Here is a 21,457-nt window from a genome sequence, read left to right as displayed (position 1 = left end):
CATTGATTCACACGGACCCAGGCAGTCGTGAGACATTCGCTTGAGCTGCAGATACCTTGCACATTTTTCTAAGCTTCTACATGGAGGTAGTTTGAAGCGCAGCAATGTCCAGCCAAATGCAACATCGCCATAGGGATTCCAAGTGAGGTTTTGCCATTCTGATATCAACACTCAAAGGCTCGGGGGTGCCCTGTAAGGATCGTAGTGAAGCAATGAAGGACAGTAGCTTAGAGGATACTGAAGCTTTATAGTGTTGGCACCAAAACGCTCGATTCCATGCCATGCTGGGAATCTGAAGGGGAGATGCGATATCGACCTCGTCTAATCAATCGAGCCGGAAATTTTCCGGCGGAAAAGGAAGTCCAAAAAACTAAAATACATGGTCATGATGCCAAGGTGATGTCCATGAGATGCAGATGCTGGCTGTGATGCACCAAGCAGAATGCTCCGCAGACCGAGATTGAATTAATAAAAAATCAAGCCAGAGCCAGATCATGCATGATCATTATCGACACATGTACATGTACACATGCACAACTTGAGCTTGGAGCCATGGTACCAGGTTGGCATGATGTACCCGATGCCCATCATCAAGTCAATCATCCGCAAGTGCGACACCTTGCCTCAGCAATGCATGATCATGCATTGGACATACAATGCATTGTCGGTCCATGAATATGAGCCTGCAAGGAATACACATTTAAATCTAAAGCTTTTGATAGTGATATCCCCAGACTACTAGTACTTAGGACTCAATCTCTCATGATCATGATGATAATGGTCGAACCATTCGCGTTCTAGATCTAGAATGTCTAACTGATCTTGAGGACCTTTCAATCTCTGCATCCCGCCATGTTCTTCAATATCTTTTGGTACTCGTTTAAGCAAGCATGCACACATTTCCCACGATGCATCCCTCAAGACTATCTGCCATGCACCCTCACCAATGCATCACCACAGGCTCCAAAATTTCAAATACATGCATTGATCTGATTGCACAGCAGTGACATCAGCACAGTGCATTATAACGAGTTGAGAAGTCACAGCACTAACAATGGTGATTGCCGTCAATGCTAAAAGCTTTTCACACGATCAGAAGCCTCTGACAGCTATTTGACACTCTCAAGTGGCATTGGTAAGCCTAGAAAACGAGGCTTTGACATAAATGATGCTAACGCGGATGTGATGGAAGCAATGAATGGAAGCCCATGTGCCCACCCATGGTGCAAAATTGCTAAGAAAACGGCAGACCCACATAAGGGACAGATTTCCGCCAGAGCCACCAGAATGAATGAACGACCCGACTAAAATGTGGTATGCATCTCTGCGCTGGACAGACTGGAGCGCACAGCACGCAGTAAGCAAACAATTGCAATGCATCCCAAAATGCATTGCTCAGCTGAATCCTACATCTGGCCCTCTGTCAGCTGGGTGCCTCAGGATGAGGCATGACTGAAAAGCTGTCAGGAGGCAACCTGATCAAGGTGGCAGTGGGACATGTTGAGAAGCCAGATCAGTATCGGGCAGACAGAAGGCTTGGCAAGGGAGGGGACAGGACTGTACTCTGACATCTGATCCACTCATCTCTGGTCAGACCCCACACGCTGGCTTGAACTGCAGCGCTCTCTTCATGAGATTGCTTCCACAGGAATTCTGGCGTCGCTGCTGGAGGGATTGTTGGCGAGGGACAGACGCGCCAACGCCAGCGCCAGCTCAGCAATCTGCACACAGCCAGGCTTTTAATTGACTGTGAAAGACTCAGTGACATTCTTTAAGCCTCATAACACAGTGTTGTGCACCACAGAAGCCAGCTGTTGCAGTGAGATGAGGCTATGCGATCCCCGCACAAGTTGGCATGCCCCCCATTTTCTCAGCTGCTGCCATCTGACTTCCGGCCAAAGTTGAAGCCAGACTGGTCCATGTGAAGCAAGCAGTGATATGGAGCGAAGACTTTAAGGCAGTCACCTGACGCGTGCGAGGCTGCAGCTCGCCCTCGTGCCGAGCCAAGAACTCCGTGAAGCGCTCAAGAGCGCCGTCGGCCTCGGCCGCCTGCGCGGTGGCTTCGCCGTCCGGGCCAGCCGGCTGCGCGGCGACGGCAACTGTCGGCCGCCGGTGGCGGCGCTCGGCTGGCGGCTGCGGCCCAGCAGCGGCGCTGCGCGCCGCCACGCGGCCGCCCTCCCGCGAGCTGCTGCTGCTGCGCGTTGCCAGCGCCTGCTCAAGCATACACTGCGTGAGTTGCTGCTACCACAAGCCGTGGGCTGCACCACTTGCTTTCCAAGTAGTCTCGCTTGGGCCTGTTGAGTACATCAGAACGAGTCCCTTTCCACGTTCTCAAACCACAGGGAGTTTGCTAAGCGGAAACCTCCACCCTACGGCACAAAGCCAGCATAAGAGACAAGCACTGTTCAGCAGCAGGATACGAGAAGATATTAATTGCACCTGCGCGATGCGCGACGGCTGCGCCCGGCCGGCTCCGGGCCGAGGGGATTCCAGCTGTGGCCGCGCAGCGGGCCCCCCGCTGGTGCGGGGGGACGCGAGGCAGACGGACTGCGAGGGCTGCCCCGTGTAGCGGCTGAGCTCGTCATCCAGCAGCGCGACTCGCGTCAGAATGTCCTCCACCATCGCGCGCGGCTTGGGCACCTGGTTATTGCGCACCTGCCGCAGAGAATGCGTGGCATCATTGCTCTGTTACTGCTGGGTGTCTGTTGACCCGTCTGTGCCAATGATGAAGTGAATAAGGCAGGCTACAGATACAACAGCATCTAGTCGGAGAAGCATCTGGTCGGAGAGAGCAGGCACCAAAAAGCCAGGCCGGCCCGACTTGAGCAGTCTTCAAGCATCCCAGCTTTGCAAGTCATATAATAGATTGCCCCACCGAGAGGTCATCTGAGGCCTTGGGGTCCAGATGATTGCAGTTGACTGTACCTTAAGGTGCGAGCTTGAGTTGATTTACTTAATCAAATGAACAGGCTCTCGAGCAGAGAGGAGAGAGTATGAGAAGCCGCACCGCCTCGAGCATGGAGGCTTCGAGGAAGAGCTCCTCCATGCGCTCGGCCAGGTGGTCCGGCTGCTGGGAGGCCGGCATGCTGTTCCAGCGGCCCAGCAGCGCATCCACCAGCGCCTGCACAAACAACCTCAGCGTCTGTGATGGAGCATAAAGCAGTTCATGTGCTTGGTACAGGTCCGACTTCCTTTCCCTGCCTAGTCCTTGCCTGCTTTGCTTTGGGCGTCCACTTTCAGAGCAAGCGAGTTGGTTGTATGTGACTTCTTTGTTCATGTATATGTAATCAGCTATCCTGCACCTTTGCCAGCGACCAGATGCCCACCCTTGATACTAGGTCAGCTCACGTGTTTCTCCAGCACAGATCTCCCAGGTCAAGTGTTCACTCCTTTGTAGTTTTCCACCAACCCCTGAGCTAACATGGCTAGCAAGGGGTCATGAATATGGTATTTCCCTCAGGCCAAGCATCACAACCAAGTCACAAACTTTTGTACTGGCTGCCTTCCTCTCCAGCAGGAAGCATAAGAGGCCAGCAAGTGCACAATGCAGAGCATCGATAAAGCACCACACAGCCGCAACAATGGTGGACTGTTTGCTTTGCTCTATGCATGCCAAAAATTGCCTGATAGGTTCGATATGCAGCATGGTTAGATAATGTACGGCCTGGAGATGCATGAGCGCACCTCCACTTCGTCCACAGCGCGCAGCAGCAGCCGCTCACGATCGCCCGAGTGCGTGTCGGGTCGAGACCAACCGCCGTTGTGTCGCGGGCTGCGCATGGCCGCTGCTGCCGGCTCCTGCAACGGCGGCTGCTTCTGCGTGCTGGCAGATGCGTCGCTGCTCGGCTCCCCCGCTTCCCCTTCTTGCTGCTCTTCGGCTACGCCTGCAGCCAGAGTCAGTCTCATTGCACGCCCTGAAGGCAGCGGGGCGCAGCCAGAACCACATCATACGAAACCCGGCATGTTCTTGAAGCGATAGTCTTTGCCAGGGTGGTCTGCTCCAGCACCTGAGGAGCTCATCTCCATTGCTAGGTCACCGATTCAACTCTGTCAAATGCACGGGTGGAAGGCGCACCAGAGCTTGCTGCACCGACTGCAGAGCTGCTAAGCATCCTTATAGCAGGAACCAGAATGAGATTGATTGAGTTTGTTTGCTGTTTTACAAAACACGCTTGATCACTAACATGGTTAGAAGGCGCACCAGAGGTTGCTGCACCGGCCCCAGCGCCGCCCTCCGCCTGCGCAGTTCCAGGAGAGAGCGCGAGCAGCGGCAGTGGCAGCCGCAGGCCGGGCGGCGGCTCTGCCATGATGCGCGGCGAATTGGCCTCAGAGTTTGCCAGCGAGTGAGTGGCCGTGTTGGGCGGCGCCACGATCCGCGGCGTGGCCGCCCGGGACGCCGGCGCGGCCGGCGGCAGGTGCGCCTCCTCGGTGAGTGATGATGTGTGCCGTCGGCCCGGCATTCTCAGCCCCGCGCGCGCAGCGGAGGCCCTCTGCAGAGAATGATTTGAAACATTGAAACATCAGACTAGCGTTCAGCAGCTAGATAAAGGTTGACAGCTCTGGCATCACGCTCATGGAACTGTAAAGGGAAAGACACCATGAACGCATGCGCACTTGTGATCCACTAACTTTCAGGGCGCCTGCTTGACCATTGGATAGCAACCTGCTACATGCCATTCAAGGCGGGGATCAAAGAGATGCACTGCGTCCGCAAAAAAGGGAATACAAGGCTAGTGTGAATTGTTGTCGCACCTGTCGAGGGCTGAGCGCCGGGGAGGTCAGGCACGAGCTGGCGGCAGACGCGTCGCCGTAGCCATCCAACGAAGGGGCGAGCAAGCCGCTGTCGACTAAGAAAGTGTCTTGCGCCTCGGCAATGTCTGGGCTGTCCGTCTCGGCGCTGCCAGCTGGGCTGCCCAAACTGCTCGGCCCAGGGAGTGCTGATGTGGCAGCGCCAGACGAGCGCGTTTCACCGGCGGCCGCCTCTGAGTCATCTGTCTGGATCCCCTGCGCTCTCACGCTGGGCTGCCCACTCCCCGGGGCAGCTGAAGCGGCGAGGGCGCGTTCCGGTGGCGACACTGCGGCGTCTTCTGTGTGGGCATCTGAGGCGGGATCCCCCGAGTCCTTAAGTATTGCAATTGGGTCTGCGTGCTCCTGACAAGCCCCTGTGGGGCCGGTGTCTGGTGCGAACAGGTCGGGCTGGCGCTCACTAATGATGCCAAAGCCGGCCAGTAGATCTGCGAAAGGATCTCTTACAGCACTGGGCTGCTCTGCTGGACTGTCAGATGAAGCCTGGAAAACGCTGTCCGGCACAGCGGCAGCGCGCGTCTCAGTGCGGACTGAAGCTTCCGCTGCTGCCGGCGCGGATGCCGCTGCTGTTGCTGCTGCTGCTGGACTAGTTGCTTTCAGGGTGCCTGTCAGTTGCAGCTCAGCCGTCGGCTGCTGCACGCTGGCTGCGTCAGCATCTCCTGCAGCAGCTGGTTGCTCCTGCGATGCAGAGCCTGGCTGCAGAAGTGGCTGAGCAGTAGACGATGAACCCAAGGCAGACCCGCTCGGAGCCTTATTTTGGGCCCACGGCCGGTGCGGTGCCGGCGACGGCGCGTTGAGCGAGCAGCGATGCTCAAACATGGCCGCCAGCGCTCGTACGCCCCCAGAGCCCGTGCGCGTCGGCGGCGCAGAGTCACCCTGAATTGACGGCTGCTGCGGCCCCTCCGAGCTGCTCTTAAGCTTTCCTTCTGTCATCAATTCCTCTCGCGGCCTGCTTCCATCCCTCCCCTGCCCAGGGATGGCCTCGGCAGATGATCTGCTTGCCCCGGCCCTGTCCGGTGATTTAAAATCCCTGCTCTCAGGAGCGCTGGCAGTCCCTTCTGAGCCGAGATCAGGTAAGATCACCCTGGAGCTGCCTTCCCTGAGAGCCGTACTCGGCTCTGCATTTTGCGCAACCGCTGCTTTTACAAGGGGGCCGTCCAAGCCGCCGAGCCCTGGAGGCCGCTCTGACGACCCAGCCGCCGCGCCAACAGCTGCAGTTTCCCTATTAGACGCCGCTTCCTTGCGATCGCCGGGGCGCGGAGTTCGCGCAACCGGCACGGGATCGGAATTGCGCGGGGCCTGCCGCGCGTCCGGGGAGGTGTGCCGGGGGCTGATGCTGGTGGCGCCATTGAGGCGCTTGGCGCTGGCCGGCCGCTCGCGGCGGCTGGGCCTGCTGCCGGGAACGCCGTCATCCGACAGGTCGGACGTCTGTGTTGACATCTCGCGTGTTGCCGGCTGCGCCTCGGCAGACGGACCTGCGAGGCATGCACACCCCCCGTCGGTTCACTGCAATCTTGTTGGTAATCCCCTTGAACTTGATTGGAAACTCGGGGGACAGCATGAAAGCGTTCGGTCCAAAGCTTGTGCCTAACTGGACTGTCCATGACACTTGCTTGTCTCATGCAGATCATAACTAGCGCTCTAACACACTGCCGTTTTGCGCGCTATTGTCCAGCTGCTCAACTTAGACACTGGGATGCTTGTCAGAGACACACACATTTAGGCAATCAGAGCAGTACGCCAGGCAGGGATGAGCAGCACCTTCGTCAGCGGCCTGCCTGGAAGAGGCGCCCTGCAGCCGGCTGCGGCGGCTGTGCCGGTGCGCCAGAACGCTCGCCGCGGACGCCGGGCTCCTGCGCCGCCTTTGGCCGCTGTGTGGCCGCGCCTGCTGCTGCTGCTGCTGCAGCTCCTGCGTAAAGCACAATGAATGTGCGTTAGCGCATTTGTGTGAACGTCTGCATATTTATTAATGTCTACATTCACAATGTGGAGAGACGGCTGCTGCCAAATCAATGGTGGGCGTGATTTTCACAGTCCACCTGGAGACAAAGCTGCTCTTGCTGCTATTAAGAGAAGAAGAGCTCATGCATGGAGATGGATGCATGGCGACTGGTGTGCACGCATCACATTTAGGCGATGAACAGCACAGTTGATATCGCAGTAGCGAGCTCGAGCGCACATTCTGGGGAGCGGTGGCGGCTGCCGTGTGGGGCCGGCCGCCGCCGCCGCGGCCGGCGATGAGGGCGCTGGTGGCTTGCAGCACGGTCACGAGCTGATTCAGCACCAGGCGGTCCAATGACGCGGCGCCAGGTGGCGCCCTGCCAGAGGCCGCCGCCTGATCTGGCGCCACCCCGTCCAGGTCTGCCGGCAGCGTCCCATCCTGAATGCCCTGCAGCAACAAGCGCAAATGATCTGTCTACCAGCCCTGAGAACTGACACCAAGCATGCTTCAATGAATGCGGAAGTGCTCAGTGAGACTTCGTGTGGGGCCTCAAGTCAGCAGCAAAATAGCCTGGTCACGGATCCCCAACCAATATTCCTTGCTCATGCATGCAGGCCCATGCATGCCCTGGCTGGCATTATGCATAGACCAATCTAGAATCTGGACCCGGCTGGCGGGGGGCGGTACAAATACTGAGCACCGTGCCCACGGTTGATTGGGTCTTGCTTGGATCTGGCGAGTCCAACAAGGGGTAGGAATTTGGCAGCCTTTACATGCAGCTTGTCTGCAGACGCACCTTGCCTTCGGTAAGAAAAGCGTGTAATAATAATAATAATAATAATAATAATAATAATAATAAGCTAGGAAGGGATCGATAATGTCAGGCACTTGCGCCTACAGGATTGCCACATAGAACTCCACTGCCAGCATACCTCCAGCAGCTGCAGCAGGACGTCCAGAACGTTGTCGCCGCTCTCGGCCAGCATCTGCTCCGCCATGGGCCGCAGCCGCTGCCCCAAATGGCCCACGCCCCCTGAGCGGCGCGGCTGACCGGGAGGTCCGCCCCCCGCTGCTGCCGGGGGGACCGTCAGCTCACGCCCGTCCATCACCCGGCACACCGGGCAGCGCCACGATCGCTGCCGCCATCGGCAGATACACTCTGCGCAGAAGGGATGTCCTGCAAACATATATTTTAGCATAAATACCAGCTACATTGGGAGATATCCCATCAGCCAGGCTGGTTTCTTGTGTGCCAGTTTGGTCACCCATTGGTGTTATATTCAGGACCCAGGCCGCCTTAGGCGCTGGGTACCTCGATGGACCTCCTGAGAGGGAGCCGAGTCCACTGCAGCAAGGGCATGCATGTCCTTCCTGGGCATGCATGCTGAACGACAGCGTTGCAAGTGCTGCAGCAATCGGCGGATGGTGCTCGTTTTCTGCGCGAGTTCTAATCACTTGGTGTACAGATGATCTAGATGTTCCCGTTGGCATTGTGAATTGCAACTGCATGCAAGTGCTGGTGATGCAGGTGTCATGCTGTGCTTGGGTAGCTCACCGCATAGGAGGGTGAGAGTGCCCCCATTCGTGCCAAGGACGCTGGCACAGATGATGCAGTCATGCTCCACCTTCTCCTCACTTCCCATTCAGGCTCCCTCTGGCTGCAATGCCTTCATCCCTGTGCCACAGGTGTTGAACGAATAAGACTCCTTGAAGCAGGCAGCCTGCTTAGGCAAAAATCGGGTGATGTCACGACGGTCACCACGCATGCATGAAACACCGCTGAAGTGAAAGAAGAGCGTTTGCAGATCTGTTGTCGAGGTCAAACATGGCGGGGCCTTGACGTACCTGCGGCTCCCTCTGCACTCAATCGGCCCGAGTTCAATAGCGTTCACCCTGTTCTGCCAGTCCAGATGCTTGCCTACGTGTCTGCTCAACCCCTTGCACAAGCGATCACCAAGCTGGCCACCCTTTCAGCCAAGGCACACAGTAACGAATGGGTCCGATTTGGGGCGACTTCTGAGCTGAATCGTCTTGGAGATGCTAAGGACTCATATAGCCCCTCATCAAGTGCACCTTGCACGCCCAAGGGATGCAGCTTTGCTTTACAGTTTCAGATGCGTCTCCGAGCAAAGGTGCGGACAGCGAATCGCAACATTGTTGATCGGATTTTAAGCGAGTCCCGCAGGTTTGAATCTAGACAATGATGCCACCTAGCACCTCTGCTGGCAGCCATCTGGACACCCTGCGCGAGTTACACTTTGCAAAATGTCGCGCACTGCAGGTGGAGGTGGGGAGGCCATAAACACGAGAAGGGAGCTTCCTCCAATGCAGAAGTTGCCGGTTGGTCAGACTGTCAGACTAATTCTTGCATGGAGATATCTTCCCTCTTCTCCTTCTCTCTCCTCCTGACACCGAGCTCGAAAGAATGCAGAAAATCTGCTTCATCCCTTACAGACAATCCGTGTTTCCATCAATAGTAGGCCGCGATGGCCACTGCTGCTCGGACATTACGTTTTCAAGATGTCTAGACCAGATCTGTGGACCATGCACAGTCATGACTGCAGCAATCGAGGGTAAAAGCAAAGAGGAATATGAAGCCAACATAAGCCCCTCCCTAATTTCAACTTGATGAGTTGTTGGACAGCCAGGCTAGCCATGAAAACCGCAGATCAAATGGGTTCTCCACCAGCAAGACTCCTCAGATCTAAACCCATTCCGGTACCTCATGCCAACGCACTCCACTGAAGTCAATAACTCACCTGGAAACAGTCTCAACCTGGAAAGACCTGCAGGCCTTGTCCGCTTGGCCAGCAGAAAGCTCTTCAGAAATGCCCACATCATGACCAGCAAAAAACATGTCAGAAAAGCCCTCATCATGCGTCGTGCAATTACTCATAAGGTGCCTGGAAAGTGCAGAACATCACATCCTGCGATTCATTTGTCCTCTTACGTATTACGTGTCCTCTCTGCAGTATCTGTGTGACAATTGTCACGGCAACAAATGCTTTAGGAAGGCAGCAGCCATCTGCGCCCTCCCTCCTCACCAGCAGCTTCCCAGCTGGGAATGAGTTCATCCACTGACATGCAGTGCTTCAACCTTAACCGCTGAGGGCCCTTGATAGCATACATTCTGCCACATGGGAGCAAAAGTTCACTTCGATCAGACTGCCACCCCGGGGTGGCTCCAAACATACTTACGGACGCTCTAGCTTGCACTGAGGGCATCCTTCTGAAAAGCTCTGCCAACCTGTGCCAGACTTTGACTTCTCACCCCCACATTTCCCATCAGAGGCCCTGGGGGATAAAAGAAAATTGTCACACCTCCGTCTCGTTCACTTACTGGCTGCCGAGTATCTCGTGCCAACTTGGGTTGAACCCGGTACCATTAGAACCTGCATCATACACCCCACTAGATGCATGCTCCCCCAACACGCCCTGATTTTCACCCACCCACTAAAGAATTGCCGGCTGCATGCATGCATGCATGCATGCATGCGTGCGCGTGCATGCCGGATTGCTGGTGAATCAGCGCGGTGTGATCATTTGAAGCCCAGGGTGTCAAGGCCCCACACAGCAATGATGGAGAGGGGGTAGAGCGCCAAAACAGGGAACGCCCAGAACGTCCTGAATGTTGTGTGTGTGTATCCCAGCAGGCCCACCAACGCAGTTGCACCTGCCCAAACACAGCAGGCCAGTATTGCAACTTGAAAGAACCCATTCTATAAATACAGTAGTTGCAGAAGGCACTTGCATTCTCGGTGACCCCCTTGCTTCACAAGGCTGGGTTAAGTTGGCCACAAGAGGGCTGCTTACGACAGCGGGCAAGAAACTGGGTCTCCCAAGACATGTGCCATGCATGAGAATATACACACAAGATATGCCTCGGTGGACTCAGCACATTGCTCGGCAAAAACAGCCCCAGCTTCAACAAAGGAAGTCCAGGGTGAATCATGCCTCTAAAAGGTGAATGTGAGGACGGTGCCAGGACTGGCAATGCCTTATTAACAAGAGCTGAGCGGCTCACCCAGCAGATCTTTTGCATTTTTACACCCGGAACACAGCCCCAAGGCTTAATGAGGGGAGGGCAGAAATCCGTTCCTTTTCAGGGGTGCAACTCCGGGTGTCTGGTAACGACTAATGGTGACTCAGGCAGTGGGTGACTCACCGACGGTGACAAGGACCTCGGAGCTGTAGGTCCAGGGCAGTCGCTGGATGTGCATGACCAGCAGGAACAGGCCCAGGCACATCGTGTTGTTCATTGTCACCGCGCCATAAACCTGCGCCAGAGGGAAGCAATGAATTGATTTAGATGATCTCAACAGAAAGGTGACATGATGCTTTGTCTGAGATTTACATGACATTCATGACAAAAAGGCAGGATCCGCTTCTTGACAAGCTCCAGCTGAAGGCATTTGATCAGACATTAATGTAATACTGATTTTAATGTCAAACAACGTCATTTTTAAACGTCAAACAGGCCGCAAGTGCACAAATAGCACATTGTTCAGCAAATTTATGCAACGTACAGGATTTAGGCACAGCATGGCATAGCATGGCATTAGGCACTGCTCTGCCCGCGATTGGCTGTGCCCATGGTGCACAGCCTGTCCAATCATGCAGTCATGCAGGAAAGGGAGAAAAATCATAAATTGGGGGTTGCAGAGGAGAAAGGACAGGGCGTGCCTGGCTGAAGGTGAGTGAGATGTTCTTCTTCTGCTTGCGGCTGGCAAAGATGATGCTGGACACCAGTTCGCTGGCGTTGCTGGCAAAGGGTGTCACGCAGAAGGCCACATAGAAAGCCGGGATTCCCGACGCCTGCAGAACACAGCTTTGCTCTTCAGGATTTACAATCGCGCAGGACTCCTCCATCATGTACTTCACTTGAGCCTGCAGCACAGGAGGTGTGCATGCACACAAGTGATGCCACCTCTTGCGATTTGATGGAGTTGTTGATGTTTGAACTGGTCTTCCACTATACTGAAACCCCTTCAGCTGGGTCCAGCGGCACCCCAGGAAGCACACATAGCCATCCAGATCTTTACCCCTAGAAAAACCTTGTTCCCTTGCACCAGGAATCAAACTCACCCAGCTGAGGGAGTCCTAAAGTCCACCTTGAAGTCTTCAGTCCCCGTCACCCAGCTAGTTTCAGAGGGATAAAAATACCACCTGTCGTTTTACCATCACTCGTCGCCCCCGGGGAAGCCCTATTCTATCCTTAGTTGCTACATAATGAGCAACTTGTAGGGTACACCTCTTGGTGCACTTGCCCCAATGGAAGCTCAAAGCGGATTTTCATGAAGAGTCCCCCACCTTGGAGAAGCCAGACACGGCTTCGACCATGGGGTCCGAGAACAGCGCGCATGCGGCAGTCCCGATCAGCAGTTTCACGGCGGCCTTGGATATGATCGCGCGCGGCGTGGGTGGCTCCTTTGCGCCGTCACCGGCATCCCCATTGTCGTCATCACTGCCGTCCTCGTCAGCGTCCTCGTCAGCAGCCTCTGCCGCCTCCTCGTCTTCTGTGAAATGGTGCCTCCTGCGCGTTCGCAGCATTTCACAGACCATTAGTTGTGGTGCGCACGAAGCCTGACCTTGCTTGATTTCCTGAGATCGGGATGGTGCACTTCTGCTATTCCATGCCTGCAATGACAGACTTATAATGGACTGTGCTTGTGGTTGAACTCCAACTAATGTGCATTCAAGCGGCCCGCAACAGTTTTTTGACATCTTCACGCAGCAAACTGCCGCGGACACGACGGGGGCCAAAAGCACGACACGGGGTGCAATCACATAATGCGTCAGATGGCAACTGACATGCGCAACAGCACGAGCAATTCCAACACGTGACTCACGTGGTGGATGCCACCCCTGGCCATAAGCAGCAGGACACGGGCAACAGTCATCTCCAAGATTTAAACAATCTTGCGCACAGCCCAATAGGAACAAGACTTGAGACAGTGGAGTGAAAAGGGCAGGCGATGCTCACGAGAGGAGGGGATCTAGGTCGATGGAGACCTCAGATCTGCGCGACTCCAAGTGGTCCAGCTTCTTGCCAGACCTTCGCAGCCGCACGTCCTCCTCGTGCTGCTTCTGCTTCTCCGCTATCCACCTGCAAAATTCAGGAAATGGTTTTGGCACAGTCCCAGATGTCTAGGGCACCTTCATTTGACATGCCACACAGGCATACGGCAGCATGCATCTTCTCCTCTAATCTATTCCGATCTGCATATGAATTCCCGTGCCAGAAACCTTCAGCGCGGAATGACAGCATCATGACGCACATGCTCTGCATGCCGGATTTGCACAGGTGATTGCATGCATGTCTTCTGCCACGCTCACTCAAGTACTACACTGAGAGGATCACCTCTTTCATGCATGCCTGACTGGCAGTAGTCAATGCCATGCATGTCTTATACCGAGCTTAATCAAGGATCACAGTCAAAGGACCGAAATATACGGTGTGTCTTGTTGTCGTCAATGGGTGCGCACCTGCTGAGCTGTTTGCGGAACTCTTCATAAGTGATGCAGCCGCTGCGGTCGGCATCGAATTCGCGCATCCAGAAGTCAACCTCCCTCCCCAGTGACGATGACCCGTCCGTGCTGATGCACAGGCCCAGCAGCAGACCCTTCAGCTCATCTGCAGGCGCCAGATATAAAAAGTTTTGCTGCAGGTGTCGTCACTCATGACTTGGGTAAGTGCCATGAATCAAAGCACGCAACCGTCTCTACTGCAAGAAGTCGGGGTCATGCTAAACAAAGATGCTCACTCCCATATACAGGAGTCTTGCTGCAGGTGTCATCACTCATGACGAGGGCACTGCCAGGAATCAAAGCACGCAACCGTCTCTACTGCAAGAAGTCGAGGTCATGCATAACAAAATGCCCACTCCCAAGCGCTAGATGTCAAAGCAAAGCCGGAGGCCTGTGGCCAAGTCTGTGTGAGGCTGCCATTGTAGCATGCATGATCTCAATTATTCCCAAAAGCTGGGAAAAAGGAAGGTGTGGACGCTCACTCTCGTCGATGCTGCCATCTCCATTGCTGTCAAAGGATGTGAAGAGACCCTCCACCACATCATCATTGATACCCCCTGTGCACACAAAATGCAATACTCTCATCATTGTCAGCCATTTCTCAGCAGCCACCAAATGAGAAGGGACACAAACATGTGACTGGCACGCTGGCAATTCCATGCGGAAACATGTAAATACGTTTTCCCGCAACAGGCACTGGGAGTGTAGGTGTGCACAGCCGCACATTGTCCTCTACAGCATCTGCAAAAAAGGTCCACCCCACTTAACAGGCAGCCAGCAAATACCACAATAATGCACTGCGAAGAGCAGATGCGCAGTGGTGTCATTGAGCATGGAGCCAAAGGGCTGCGCATGCTGCGCCAACATTTTTCCCTTTTCTTCTTCGAGATTTTACACCTAAAATACCATCATCACACAGCAATCGCGCTCCTTTGCACTGAATAACACTGAATAAAGAGCTGCCATGAGGGGGCGCGCACCTGCATCATTGAGCATGGAGCCGAAGGGCTGCGCGTGCTGTGCGAGCGCTCGGACGCCCGCGTGGCGCCACTGCCGGTGCCGGGCGCGGTCCATCTTGCGCCGCTGCAGCTCCGGGTACGCCACCTGAGGAGCGCCAGGGGTTGTTAAAGGGTGTCAGAAGTTTCATAAACGACACAGAATTCCGGGTCCAGACTTCAGATATTGGTAAGGGGGGTGCAACTCTGGAGGTTCATGTCTTTCTCTTTATTGATTGATTTCGAAACTTTTAGGATGTGCGGCTGCAGCTCCAGTCTGGATTGGGAGACCCTGGGTGCCTCGGTGGCACAGGCACACCACTTGGGGAACGAGCATGTGTCTGGCTCACAGTCCTCAAACAAGCAATGTGTTGCGCTCTGACTGTTGGTGCATGCCAAAAACCCAACGACATTGCTGGTGAAGGATATCGGCAGAGCTGCGGGCCCCCCAAGTGGAGTGCCGCAAAGCGGTCAAGACTTAATATATTGAGCTTGTCTCCCAGGGCTACCAGAGCCCGCAGTCAGCAGGTGTCCTCAGCTGAAGCAGAAGTGGCCGCAAGTCCCCAGCACTTTCATTATATAGTTTGCGGCAATGAGATATAAGTAGACTGCAATGCCTTTTGAAAAAGACACTGTGGTGGGTGGCCGTGTGACTCAGCACCAACCTGGAAGATGCAGTAAGCACACAGCGTGATGAGGCAGACAATGGAGCCAATCAGGGATGCCATGTAGTCCTCCTTGTTGCCCAGGAAGGCTGGCACCTGCCCCATGCAAATTAGTATGCGCTCAGTCGCTCAATAAAGTGTCCTGATGTAAGCGCTTGGTCACTTAACCCTGTGTTCTGATGGCACGGCTGCAAGTAAAGTCATGCATACAGCACAGCCAGCACACATGCCTCGAGCTAACAAAAGGGCTTGCAGCTGGGGAAACTACCAGAAAGTTTTCTCAGCTGTCTTCCCTTCACTTAGCTCAATTGACATTACTATTGGGCTCCTGGGCCAGCAAGCAATCATGATAACCACATTCTCAACAAGGAAGGTCCGCACCATGGAAAGATCAATACTGATTGCAAAATGGGGAGACAGCATTGCAAGAAAGGTTCACAAGAAAGGTGCAAAGAACCCGCATTCTTAGGCACACACCTGTACAATGGCATACAGCAGCACAGTGGCCACCATGATGACAGCCCCGCTGGAGGTGAATTTGTCCGTGGTCACCCCAGTGCCCATCGCATCGAACTTCCTCGTCAGTTTCTTGTTGATCGCCTTTCCCTGCAGCACGTCAACGCAATGCCTTGATGGTCCAGTGCATTTTAATCAGTAGCTTTGCCAGTTGCATTGCAGGGAACAAGGCAGCAGAATGCAGCAAAGTGCATGCAGCACAGGTTGCTGACAAGGGAGTATTGAGGGGAATAATGCCCCTACCCGCTCATTCAAGTCGCATCTGCCAACTAGCAAAGATCCACCCCATGCAATCGTCAGCAGCATGATGGTGGAGCCTGCCAATGTCCCGACCCCCACACTGACCTGCATGGAAACAGAATGCAGCGCTATGCCTTGTTTCGTGAAGCTGAGAGGTAAAGGCTGACCAAACAAATGCAAGAAGGAAAGGAGCGTGGTGCATGCTGATCATATTGTATTCAGCATGGTGTGCAGAGGAATGTGCCAAGGTAGGGGGATTCTGCAGTGTCACCTGCTCCGCAGCCTCCTCTCTGGTTCCCCCCAGGCCAGATACCACAATGATCAGGGCGTCTGGCAGTGCTCCCAGAATAGGCAGCAGCAACCCTGCACATCAGTGACAACTTCAAGGCGAATGGCATTTCCTCAGGACTGCGATCAGTGAGCATGCAAGTGCTCCTTGCGGAATCCTGGCTTCTTGGAAGAGCACTATTTGAACCTATACAGGGACTGCTCCATGAGCTCCACTAAACTCTGAGGAGGTTGCAGATGGTGTAAACTGATGAATTCAAGTACGTATGTGTCAACAGCAGACCTGACAAGCGGATGGAGACAAGTGAGTAAGCAGCATGGACCCAGATGGAGATGGGAGATACCTCCGATGATTCCTGGATTAAGAACCTCTAGCAGCAGCTCGCTTCCATCCGAAAGAAGATTTGCGCCTTGTAGGAGCATGAATCCGTATGCTAGCATCAGCACGATTGTACCGGGCAGGGTGGTAGAGCTGCACAGATGCAAGAATCTAAAACCACCAACTTTGCTCAGAAGAACACACAAAGAGAGCTTTTTATTTTGGCACACATATAACACATGTGTAGCTCAACATCGTCCCTTAGGAAAGACTGGCAAGGGCTTCTTGTGTGGCAGGATGGCGAGTAACCTTTCAGAAGAATGGGGACCCTCGATGGCTTAACAATAACAGGATCAGTGCATACATGGTTACAGTAATTGGGATCTTACCAGGGAAATACTCCATACGTCTCTTCGCAGGCTTCTCCCATCGTGTAGACCTGTGAATGGATGAAACAGTAGATGGTGAAGCTCGCTTTTATTGCTTAACAGCTAAACGGTATGCTACACCGACACATGGAGGGATGGATTGTTAACATATAAGGGAAATAGCAAATGCGCCCAGATTCAATTGAGAAAATTCCCCATCCTGAGAAGAGGACTGGTCAAGTTCCCACTGGCTTCCTCCCAATGTTGACTTTGGGGAGAAAGTTGACTTTGGCTTCCCAAAGTCAAGCACATGCTGAAAATGTCCATGCATGGCCATCTGAACCATCATGAACAGGATGCCACTTATGCTCTTGCTGGTCAATGCATGAGTTCACTCCGGTTTTCTGCAGCTGTGTCGTGAGACTGCCTCTTCCAAGTATAATTGTGACATGTCAGGCCGTGACAATTGTGACAACTGCAATGTCCAAACCATACATGCTGCAATGCTGCAAATCCATATTCCAGTTGATTCTAAGAAGATCCTCACCTCTCCTGATTCCTCCCACCATGACATACAACTAGAGAGTTCATTTGGGTGCGAAAGTATCACTTCTAGCAACCGAGCAGATCCAAGTCTGACACCTCTTTGCATGCAGTTGCATCCCGCACTGCTGCCCAGCAAAGCACTCCTTGCAATACATTGACACCTTGCACAAATGGTACTATCAAACCCCATCCGGACAAAGGCCCTCAGCAGGCCATTGTTAGCCCTCTCCCACAGATTCAGGATGCCTTCCCCGCTAATGAGTTCCCTCCAGGATGACTGCCCTGACTTGCATGTCAGTCCAGCCAACACAACGAGATTGGCAAACATGGCGTCTCCCTGCTCCATTCACCTAAAATATCCTGCTGAATCACAGGCCATGCTATACTGCTCATGTCCTGTCTCTCATGTTCAAGCAGTCTTGAGTGCCCCAACAAACCCAGCCAGCGCTGTCCTTGCACCCCTCCTGCAAAAGCCTGTAACAGGTTGTCCCACCGACAAAGCAGCCCTGCTGCATTGGATGACACAACAGCTCAGGAAGCTCTAAGAGTCCCCCCCGCAGCCTGAGTAGGTCAGGGCCCGGGGGAGCGCGGAGGGGTGATGAGCCGTGCAGGCGCCGGCGCCACTTTAGGCGTCGTGACAGGAACGCCGTCCTCCGCAGGCGCCGCCGGCTGCTCCGCCAGCCGCAGCAGCTGGATCTCCTGATGGATTGACACATAGAAAAGTTGACTCTACAAAGTTGCAATCGTGATGATTAAAATCTAACAGCAACCGCACATCCATTCTGCCAGAAAGGCGTGCCGAAATGCATACCCGCTGCCACATGACTTATCTATTGTTGGCCAGATCCAAGCAAGCCGGTTCATTATGGCCATTTTCAATTTTTTGAAGCGCGGCATGCGAGCCCAAGGGTTTCTGAAGATTCTTCACATGACAGATCCTCCACCCCACAGGATCAAATCAGACCATTCCTTTCCCATGCACGACTGGTGTATCCGTGCATGATTGCTACATTGAAAACAACAAGGAAAGCATCAGAGGGCGGCACCTGCTGCTTGAAGTAGCGCCGGTCCTCCTCGTCGACAAGCACTAGGTTGAGGTAGTACTTGACGCTGAACTTGTTGTGCACCAGCTTGTACGTGGGCGTCAGGTCGTACGGCGACAGAAACAGCCTGCAGCCGCGCAGGCAACAGAACAGGATCATGAGGGGGTACTAGGATTCGACTCTGACATCCTGGATGCTAGGAATGCAGATCAGCCCTTGGTTCTGTAGCATGTCGTCACACCAGAAAGGCAAAGAGACAGGCTTTGATCATGCATTATGAGAGTGGCGCTGAGTGACGTCAGGAGGTACCGAAGATAAGATGTTATGAGATATCTGTAGTACCTTCTGGATTCGGGCAACGCAGTTCTCACGTGGAAAGTGGCCAGGGCACCCCGATATGGCTTCATGGTGGTCAGGTCAGTGGCTTTCAGCTGGTAATTCATTGCCAATCCTGTCTTTGGATTTGCGGATGCAGCAGCTTGAACCACCATGCAGCTGACCTCAAAAGCAACCAAGGCTGTTGTCTCAGACCTGCTGAGCAAGACAGAAGCATAGTGGGGCAGCACATGTGCATGACTCACCTGATGGGGATGTTCTCGCCGCGCACAGGTGCGCCGTCCATGATCTCATACTTGGCAAGCGTCTCGCTCTCGTTTCGCGCCGCAGACCCCGTTCCTGTAGTTTCCCGCCGCCGGATCTCGATCTCCATGTGCTTGAGCTTTATCCGCACCTGCATTGCAAAGCAGCGAAAATGCCCATGTCAAAGAAGGCAAGGACCTGTCAGGATGTCTGCATGCATGGTAGTTGCAGAAGGGAGGATTGACGTTTGACAGGAAAAGTGCCTGACAAGATCCAAGCCAGTCATACTTTGCGTATCACGTTGGCATGTCACAGGGTGCTTGGGAGTTCTTTTCATACGGAAAGTTGTTTGCTCTGCAACGGGTTGCATCTTCCCAGCATGCTTCAACAATGAAGAGGCCTAGGGAGAGTTGGTCACCTTGCCTCATCTGCATGCATGCAAAGAAACGACACAGTCAAGCAGACGGTGCAGGGAGGCATGCAGGCTGAGTGCTCACCAGCAGGAAGTAGATTTTGCCGACCACGGTGTCCTTCAAGTGGTACTTGTTCTTGTCGTACTCAAACTCGATGTGCAGGCAGTCCTCAATCCCAACCTCCATCTGCACGCAGACAATCATGCATGCTTCGCACAGGCCACTGATCTTTACTAACCAATCTCTGCCTGACAGGGCAATAAAAATCTTCGATGCTGAGAATGCTGTTCAAACATTTCTCTTAAAGGGCTCTTGGCCAAGCATCTGAGCGATCTGCTTGCTTTAGCTGGCATGCAGCGTAATTGGAGACGAGAAAGATCATGCTGAAGACCAACGAGTTCTAGAAAGATGGTCAACCCCCGACAGTGATCACCTTTATAGGAGGCAGGTTATTGGGCGGCGGTGGCAATGAGTAATTGCGGACCCAGAAGAAGAAGTCCTTGCTGATGCTGGCACCATATCCTCGGGTCACTGTCACTCGCAGCAGATACCTGCAGGGTGCAGACTTACAACCCTTACAGCTCTGTGTTGCTCATGTCCAGGACGATGTACGGAAGGCATGCATGCTGCATGCATGCATGTACCTTTATCTCCATCATCAAATGCAAACCACGTCCATGACTTGCAACACGTAGGCTGCACCAATACTTTTGAGATCATGTCATGTATGTGAAAAGGTATGGGAATGCAGACTGACCTCAGGCGCACTTGCAAACCCCTGAATGAGTCATACTGCATCTCGACGTTGGAAAATTCAAATGGCAATGTCTGCGGAGAAGTGACTTCCCCTGGTGGCGCCAGGTCCCTCACTGCAACAGCACTGAGGTCAATACACCTGCACGATTCTTGCACAATTGGCTTGTCCAAATTCCTGATCATTGTGGATGCCTCAGAGGCACCCAGCGGAATACCCAGTTTGGGTTGTCTCCAAGGCTCACACAAAGATCAGGTGACCAACCCGCTGCACTATTTGGATGAGCTCCAAATGAATGTCCTGATCATGGCATGCAAGGGTGGCAAACGCCGATGCATGCAGAATGGAAAAAAAATACAAATTGGCAAGGGGGAAAGCTTACCCAGTGACACAAAGTCGTGAGGGTGGCCTCGCTCTGTGGCTAGTTCTATTTGCCCTATGAGCTGCACTTTGATGCCCTGATGCTCCAGCTTCTTCCCAGGGATGTTGGCCACCTTGACCTGCACAGGTGGATGCAGTGGGGATATTGTGCGGGAGCCCAATGTTGCATCGTGCTGGCACCCAAATCAATGTCTTGAACTGTATTTCACACGAATTTCATGCATCCGAGGGCACTCTCCCTGCAAATCACAGCTGTTGGGACAGCTCACCTCTCCTGTGATGGTGTCTTTGTTAGTGAAGAGCGGTAAGGTCTCTGTCTCACCACCTCCAGCTTTGACGGTCGCTGTTTTGACGGGGGCTCCATCATCGTTCTTAAATTCCAGCTGCACTGTACCGCCCTGCCCCAATCCGAGGCCCCCAAAAATATTCTTCTGCCCAGGAAAATACGGTCTGAGAAATGCCCTGCTTCCGTATCGGCTTGATCCGGGACAACTTTGTTGTTAGGTTTATTAGAAGGCAACGTAGAATGCACACTAAGCTCTACAGCTGTCGTTGTTCAGGGAGTGATCTTACCATGTGAGCTAGGTATGAGGTGCAGACAGAAACTAAAAGCCGTAGCTAGACACTCTCACAGTAATCAGAGTCCCATTTGGACCATGAAGGTGTCCATCAAAGCATTTTTTCCCCAGGATCTGTAGTTCCTGCTTTTGTCGTTGGTGTTCTTGGCAGCTGCAAAGGTGCATGCACTGAAAACTCTCTAAATCTTTGAGCTGCCTTCCTCATGCACCAACACAGGAGTGTTTTGTGATGCTTTTGTTCCCACATGTAATGTTCGCAAGCTTGGGCAAGAGGAATGGGCAGGCTATAACGCCTAGGAACAACCTCGGACCGAAATGATGCGTCATACAATAAATTCTTCAGAACATCACATCGTGCACGTCCGAAAAGAGGTCAGAGGCGAACAGAAGGCGCAACAGTGCCCTTTAAATATTCCAAATAATAAGAAAAATTGTTGAGAACGCTGATGGAGACTGCATCTTCTTGATGGGCAGCAAACAAGACAGAGTAGTATGC

General features: G+C 53.7%; 4 protein-coding genes across 4 annotated transcripts; 1 reads left to right on the top strand and 3 right to left on the bottom strand.

Moving 5' to 3' along the window:
* The first annotated feature begins 456 nt into the window (after positions 1 to 456).
* COCSUDRAFT_32506 (hypothetical protein) lies at positions 457 to 1,566 on the top strand. Its single transcript, XM_005650657.1, has one exon. The coding sequence runs from the start codon at positions 569 to 571 to the stop codon at positions 740 to 742; it is 174 nt and encodes a 57-aa protein (XP_005650714.1). The 5' UTR covers positions 457 to 568; the 3' UTR covers positions 743 to 1,566.
* Positions 1,567 to 1,628: 62 nt separating this feature from the next.
* COCSUDRAFT_61159 (hypothetical protein) lies at positions 1,629 to 8,391 on the bottom strand (the record flags this gene model as incomplete). Its single annotated transcript, XM_005650656.1, has 12 exons — positions 1,629 to 1,721; positions 1,966 to 2,211; positions 2,440 to 2,655; positions 3,008 to 3,121; positions 3,685 to 3,884; positions 4,202 to 4,490; positions 4,753 to 6,281; positions 6,568 to 6,715; positions 6,986 to 7,195; positions 7,522 to 7,608; positions 7,681 to 7,907; positions 8,304 to 8,391. The coding sequence occupies 12 exons, from the start codon at positions 8,389 to 8,391 to the stop codon at positions 1,629 to 1,631; spliced, it is 3,447 nt and encodes a 1,148-aa protein (XP_005650713.1).
* A 1,896-nt stretch (positions 8,392 to 10,287) lies between these two features.
* COCSUDRAFT_61158 (hypothetical protein) lies at positions 10,288 to 16,729 on the bottom strand (the record flags this gene model as incomplete). Its single annotated transcript, XM_005650655.1, has 14 exons — positions 10,288 to 10,421; positions 10,914 to 11,025; positions 11,423 to 11,563; positions 12,059 to 12,281; positions 12,732 to 12,854; positions 13,235 to 13,382; positions 13,759 to 13,833; positions 14,257 to 14,380; positions 14,937 to 15,032; positions 15,414 to 15,542; positions 15,696 to 15,797; positions 15,964 to 16,055; positions 16,325 to 16,452; positions 16,689 to 16,729. The coding sequence occupies 14 exons, from the start codon at positions 16,727 to 16,729 to the stop codon at positions 10,288 to 10,290; spliced, it is 1,668 nt and encodes a 555-aa protein (XP_005650712.1).
* A 352-nt stretch (positions 16,730 to 17,081) lies between these two features.
* On the bottom strand, positions 17,082 to 21,188 carry COCSUDRAFT_22343 (vacuolar protein sorting-associated protein 26). The gene is made up of 9 exons (XM_005650654.1): positions 20,957 to 21,188; positions 20,653 to 20,814; positions 20,385 to 20,502; positions 20,006 to 20,117; positions 19,682 to 19,799; positions 19,333 to 19,434; positions 18,838 to 18,986; positions 18,260 to 18,383; positions 17,082 to 17,912 (listed from the first exon to the last, which is right to left on the bottom strand). Exons 1-9 carry the CDS (start codon positions 20,957 to 20,959, stop codon positions 17,784 to 17,786), a joined length of 1,017 nt encoding a protein of 338 aa, XP_005650711.1. The 5' UTR covers positions 20,960 to 21,188; the 3' UTR covers positions 17,082 to 17,783.
* Between the last annotated feature and the right edge of the window lie 269 nt (positions 21,189 to 21,457).

Source organism: Coccomyxa subellipsoidea (assembly GCF_000258705.1).
Source record: "Coccomyxa subellipsoidea C-169, whole genome shotgun sequence".
NCBI lineage: Eukaryota > Viridiplantae > Chlorophyta > Trebouxiophyceae > Coccomyxaceae > Coccomyxa > Coccomyxa subellipsoidea.
This window is presented reverse-complemented; position numbering and strand designations above follow the sequence as displayed.

What these genes read in the sequence shown, in the direction of transcription:
- COCSUDRAFT_22343 (XM_005650654.1), bottom strand. An exon ending in AAGACACCATCACAGGAGAG is followed by an intron (nt 20,503 to 20,652) that starts GTGAGCTGTCCC and finishes CCACCTGTGCAG; the next exon opens with GTCAAGGTGGCCAACATCCC. An exon ending in GGCGCTACTTCAAGCAGCAG is followed by an intron (nt 17,913 to 18,259) that starts GTGCCGCCCTCT and finishes TCAATCCATCAG; the next exon opens with GAGATCCAGCTGCTGCGGCT.
- COCSUDRAFT_32506 (XM_005650657.1), top strand. Translation starts at nt 569, where the DNA reads ATGATGTACCCGATGCCCATCATCAAGTCAATCATCCGCAAGTGCGAC.